General features: G+C 35.2%; 1 protein-coding gene across 1 annotated transcript; it reads right to left on the bottom strand.

Annotated features, from left to right (window-relative positions):
- Positions 1-3,298: 3,298 nt before the first annotated feature.
- On the bottom strand, positions 3,299-4,019 carry LOC106780795 (albumin-1). Its single transcript, XM_014669099.2, has 2 exons — positions 3,929-4,019; positions 3,299-3,810 (listed from the first exon to the last, which is right to left on the bottom strand). Exons 1-2 carry the CDS (start codon positions 3,978-3,980, stop codon positions 3,479-3,481), a joined length of 384 nt encoding a protein of 127 aa, XP_014524585.1. The 5' UTR covers positions 3,981-4,019; the 3' UTR covers positions 3,299-3,478.
- Positions 4,020-6,007: the final 1,988 nt, after the last annotated feature.

The raw sequence follows: 6,007 nt of genomic DNA, 5'->3' as shown, positions 1-6,007 counted from the left end.
GGAATAAGGAAGATCGTTCTAATGTTTCTTATCCAAATCGAGAGGAACGGTTGCAAGGTACTTTCCATTCTTTATTTGACGCATAAGGAGGATAGATAAATTAGAACAACCACTTTGCTCATTTAGTTTCATGGGGAATAAGGTGGTTATCATCTTAATCGGCGTAAACAATGAAACATTACCAATAGAACGTAAACATAGTTCATACAAAACATAACATAAGTAATCCATATAGTTATAATTGTTCAAAACGATACTAACAACAGTATATAGCTAACAATAATTGAGACTATTCTTCAATTCTCTATAGCAGGATCGGTAGACTTGCGCGCAGGATCAGTGGAGGAAGGTACCCGATCATCAGCCACCTCGAGATTTTCCTTTCCCGATAGAGGAACGACATCCATATTCTCAGCATTAGAAGTGAGTTGGCTGCCAAGGTCAACCAGCTTACCATCAACAATTACTTTCATGATATCAAAGCTTGGATCGGTTAAGGGTGTGTTGAAAAAATAATGACATTGGGCAATCCCCTGCTCAAACCCCAGTTCCCTCTCCAAGCATACTTGATCTCCTAATCGAGCATTTTCAACAAGCAAATTGTCCCGCTCGGTGACCAAGTCATCACGCTCCTTCGTCAAACTTTTGTTTTTGGCGTTAAGTTGTTCAAGGTTTTGTTTCAAGGTTTCAACAGAAGTTTTAAGGGTGGCAACCTCTTTCTGTGATTCATTCAGTTGACTGGTTGCTTTCACCCGATCATCTTCAGCTGCCTTTGTCATTTCTTCAATACGTAAAGTCAGCGAAATGTTCTTTTTCTTAAATTCCTCTAACTCCTTTACGGCTACCTCCAGCTCATTCACCAGTAGTGGTTTGGTGGTCCCAGCGGAGTAATTCAAGCAAATACTGGCTCGAGCTATCAACTCATACGCCATATTAAGTGATTCGCTTGGCGTCATTACCTTGAACGGTTTCCTCTCGTCAGGTGTGAGGTTAAATTGCAATCGATCCGACACATGCACGTTCGGGTCAAGTGGACCGGTCAATAACGGTGTGCTCATTTTCTGTTTCTTAGGGGGAGAAGGCGTCTTTTCCGCTTTCCGCTTCGGCTTGGACTTAGTAGCATTAGATTTGGTAACCTTTGTCTCAGCAACAGCTTCTAAGGTATCAGAAATCTTTAAAGCTGGATTGACTGTTGGAGCGGCTTTTGCTGGTGAGGCAGGGGAGGAGGAACTTTCAGCAACCTTTTTCAGTTTCTTCTGAGCCATCAGTCGAGCAAATGCAACGTGTTGTTCCATTCCTTCAAATAGTTCTGAAAACAAAGAATGAATTTAGACAGGTTAATAATGATTGATTATGGGAAGAAGATTGGAAGTAAAACATACCTAATACTCTATCTTGCAAGGCATCGGTGCCAAGGAGTTTTATCAGCATGCGGGATGAAGTCTTGCGGTCCAATACAGAGAAAATTTTGGTTGACCATCATTCAAAAAATATTTTGGCCGACCAGGTTCTCGAATAGCTATCTTACAATAGTTCGCTTTGAAATCCTTATATGATGAATTAAAAGAAGTGAATAACTGTTTATCTTTGACTGGGATAAGGGATACCCACGACCTACTAGGGTTCGGGAAAACGCGGAAGAAATAAAGAAATGACCCAGGAGTGGGATCAAATTGCAGGCCAGTGCATAACACTTGGAAGGCTTGCATACAAGCCTACCCGTTTGGGTGAAGCTGGGCAGGACATATGTTTAATCTTTTTAAAACGCCCATTTGAAACTCAGTAAAAGGGAGTCTTACACCTAGATCTTTGAAGAAGGGGACATACACATAGAAGAAATCTAAACCGTATCCCTCCCGACCGTGACAGGCCCTTTCATTCTAACGGCATACTACTAATGTATAATCGTCAACTTCTCTAAGGTCAGCTAAAATATACATTTTTTCAAGCAAATGTCTTAGGGTCGTTCTACGAATGTAATAAGGAAGGTAATTTTGTACTTCATGGGGAGCCCACTCATACCCTTCTACCTTGGGAGGCGCTACGATGGACGTCCATGTTCGGGAGACATAGATATTAAATTCTACATAAAAGTGACCGGACGAACTACTGGAGTCGCTGGAACTACTGGTCGATGACTTCAATGACGAAGAAACCCTACGATCAGTACCTTGGTTACTAAATTGATCGGTAGTAGCAGTAAGTCGATCAGGATTAACCTATGGAGGAGTTGTAAAAAGTAAAAATGACAGTGGTCCCTCTCCCCTTTTTATAGCCGTAATAAACGGTTTCATGATTGAATCCAGACCATGTATTCCCTTTAAATCTAACGGTGGCGATTTCGTGACTGTTCACGTCTCTTCTGACAAATTCACCAGTTAATCTGAACCCTTCGTAATTTTCCATCGTAGGGCTGAAAAAAGCTATCTTTTGGTTGAATTGTTATAACGGTTATGTTCGCATTAAAACCCCTACGCTATTGTCATAGCTTGGGGCTTGGGGGGTGTGTCTTTTGCAGATTCTGGGATGCCATGCTGCACCAACTCCCAGTAACCTTAGATCTTAAGAAGTTCTCCATAAGCATAGCCCAGTGGTCATAATGATCATCAAATTTGGATATAGCAAGCTGGACAAATGAATTTTCTGATGCCATTGGGTATGATGGTTAGAAGACTGCTACTTCTATGTTTGGATCAGGCCCCGGATGGAGCTCTGATACCATAATGTTGGTACGCAAAGATAAAAATGCAAAAGAATGTTGGTATGCAGAGATGAAAATGCAGAAGTGCTCAAGTTTGGCTACTTTATAGCCTTACATAGCATAAACAAAAACTGCAAAATAAAACTGGTACGGCGCATAAGGCGTATAACTCCTATATTTACGCTTGACTTATTCAAAAGTAAGTGAACTTTTAAAATACTAATAAATCCTCCACTAACAATGCATGCACTTGTTTTCAACCGGACAAAACCCTCTGTATACAGGCACGCATAATTATGAGTGTTAGTTAACAATAATTTTTAGAGTTACCATGTTAAAACATGCTTACGCTTATAATTTAACTGTCTTTGTTAGAAGCCAACGTTTAGATTCTCTTTATTCTGTTAAATTTTTTCGTCATCTGCTAAGGTTCAGTGCTATTTTAAGCAAATTTTTCGTCATCTGCTAAGGTTCAGTGCTATTTTAAGCAACCGACTAGTTGTATTAGGTTAACAAACTGATGCACCAATAAACCAATTTTCCTTTTCTTGATGTAACTATATCTCTTTTTTTCTTACGTATTTCCAACAAAAGAAATTACTCAGAATAACGCTCTTGTTTATTAACTCATGTGGCAGGAATCTAAAGTAACCAATATACGAGTTGGTGAACAGTCGTTTTATTTATAGCAGTAGAGGCATCATAAGCCTTTATTTAATAAAGTAGTAGAAGATGCATAATGCATGCATGACCACTTTTTTCACAGGCATACACGTATTACTTGGTGATTGCTGCAGGCATGGCCAAGAAACCTTTAAGAGCTTCAGAATCAGAGTCAAAGCACCAACCATAATCGATGTAGTTATTGGGATAACGAGCACAGAAGTTGCCACTTCCTTTCTGCATGCATTCATCATCAGATTTGCATAGGTTCGAATGTTCGTCTATCATCTTCGCCACAGATGAAAGTCCAGTTGGATTAATGCAGAAACCAACAAATAGTCCAATAGGGATACAGCGACAATCACGTGACCGGCACGGTGGCATCTCAAACGGTGAACAAGCACCTGAACAGTCTGCTGCTTCTATCTTCTTCATCGGAAATATTACTAACAATAATATTTCAAAGTCAGAACAAACGAACACGATATATAATTTTGTGTAGTTCTGAAACATATATAACAAGAAATGATGAAAAAATGTTAATAAGAATGGAATGCTACGTACTGAAAGTGGCAAACAAGAAGAGAGCCAAAGGAGCAAGTCTAGCATAAGCCATTCTTTAGTTTTGCAGATTTTTTCTTATGAGTTTTTTGATGTGTTATAGTCTCTTCGATGCATGTCGCAATTTATAGGCATTACTGTCTTCTCTTGAACAAGATTTATGATGATTAAAAAATTGATTTTACGAGACTCGAGCTGCATGCTGAAGCTTTGTCATCACTCTTCACGTTAAGTTATTACTTAATTTTCTCTGTTTAAGTTGTCGCCGATCATTAGGGAATATGAATGCATGTGTGCATGCATGCAACAACAAAGACACGTATATCAGTTGTTTAAAACTTCTTTGTAGGATTCTAACACCTAACAAGTGCTAGATCATTAAATTTAACCTTCCCGCACCTCGTATATATTATGTTTAATTTTTTTTTAATATATTCAACTTAATCTTACGTTATCTAGTGAATCTTTTTACCATATATTGACATATATTAATTTCTAAAGAGAGAAAATATATAAGAGAGGAAATAAATGCGAGCTAATAATTTGAAAAAATTTTAAATAAATATTTTTTTAAAAATGTTTTTCACATTTCATAACATTCTTCCAATTGAATATGTTTCCTTTTACTATATAAATTTACTATAAGTCATCAAATTTAAATTTTATTTCAAGAATTTTTTAGAAATATTGTAAAGTGAGAAAGAATTATATATAAGATGGTTTTATTCCAAGTAGTTTAGAATATATTTTTTATTTGATATAAAAAAAGTTGATTTTATTTATTTTAGCAAGAATTTTCCACATACATAAAAAGAAAAATCTTGAACACTAAAAAAATGAGTTTGGCAGAGCAATTCCCCGTAAAGAATTGTCTTAAATAAATTTTGTTGGCCGATTATGGCTGCGTCGGGAAAGCAAGGAACCCATATATTACAGTCGCTTTCACGTGTAACTGTTGGCTGATAGAGATAATCTATTAACTTATTAAACTAAATTTTAAAAGGAATCTTAGTAGCTCGCAGGAATGGGTATATTTGCAAACAAAATATTAACGTCTCAAAACGAGTAACTCCACTTTATTCGTATAGTTAATTCAATCTAATTTATTTATTGGTAAGTAAAAAAAAAATTGAATTTAGTATGATCTATCATTGATTGTTGAATTAAACAGATTGATTCATTAATTTACTTAATTTTAAAAAATAACTTTAAATTTTTATAATTAATTAAACATGAGATTTTATTCACACAAAAATATCACAAAATCTTCTTAACAAAATTTTTAATAGTTTCACAATGAATCAAATTTGTTTTTGCATAAAAATTGAATTAATAAGTATAAATTTGTAAATTTTTCATGTTGTCTAATTATTTCATACAATAATCATTTCATGCAAACATTTGTTTCAATATTTTCTCTTTTCCTTAATTGGATGCCCTTCTTCTTGTCACTATAGATTGACTGTATGAGTTTTTTAGAAATTTGTTTCAAAATTGGATTTCTTAGAATCACTCATTCTATGGTGAGATTGACGTCTAGACATTTTTTAAGTTTTCAATGATTTTTCCTAAAGTGACAAGACTTGAAAGGTTTTCACAAAATTATCCCCATACAAAAGAGGTGACTCAAATATTGCTTAAGTATTAAGTCTTACCTAACCAGCATATTTTTGCTACATACTCTACCACTTCTTATAAAAAGATGAACTCTTAAACTTATAAGATCAAACAACAAGACAAACAAAATTATCCTTAAACTCCTAACAGTACACGGATTTTAAAAGCTAATTAATGAGATAACATTAATTGATAGACCGTTAATAGATATATTAATGGTTATTAATGGTCAATTAATAAGTTTGATTGTCATAAGTTCTATATATACAGGTTTAATGTCGAGATAAAAACATTTTTTTTCATGATCTAATTACTCTAAACCTTCTTTAGAAACATATCTGACTTAAGGAAATATCGATCTATTCAGAAGTCATAGAATTATAGTGTGGCAAAAGAGAGAAAGCGAAGAGAGAAAAAGGAAAAACTGTAGCATTCATCAATCGAATTAAAAATCAAGTACAGAGA

This window comes from Vigna radiata, unplaced genomic scaffold (genome assembly GCF_000741045.1).
Source record: "Vigna radiata var. radiata cultivar VC1973A unplaced genomic scaffold, Vradiata_ver6 scaffold_206, whole genome shotgun sequence".
In the NCBI taxonomy this organism is placed as follows: domain Eukaryota; kingdom Viridiplantae; phylum Streptophyta; class Magnoliopsida; order Fabales; family Fabaceae; genus Vigna; species Vigna radiata.
This window is presented reverse-complemented; position numbering and strand designations above follow the sequence as displayed.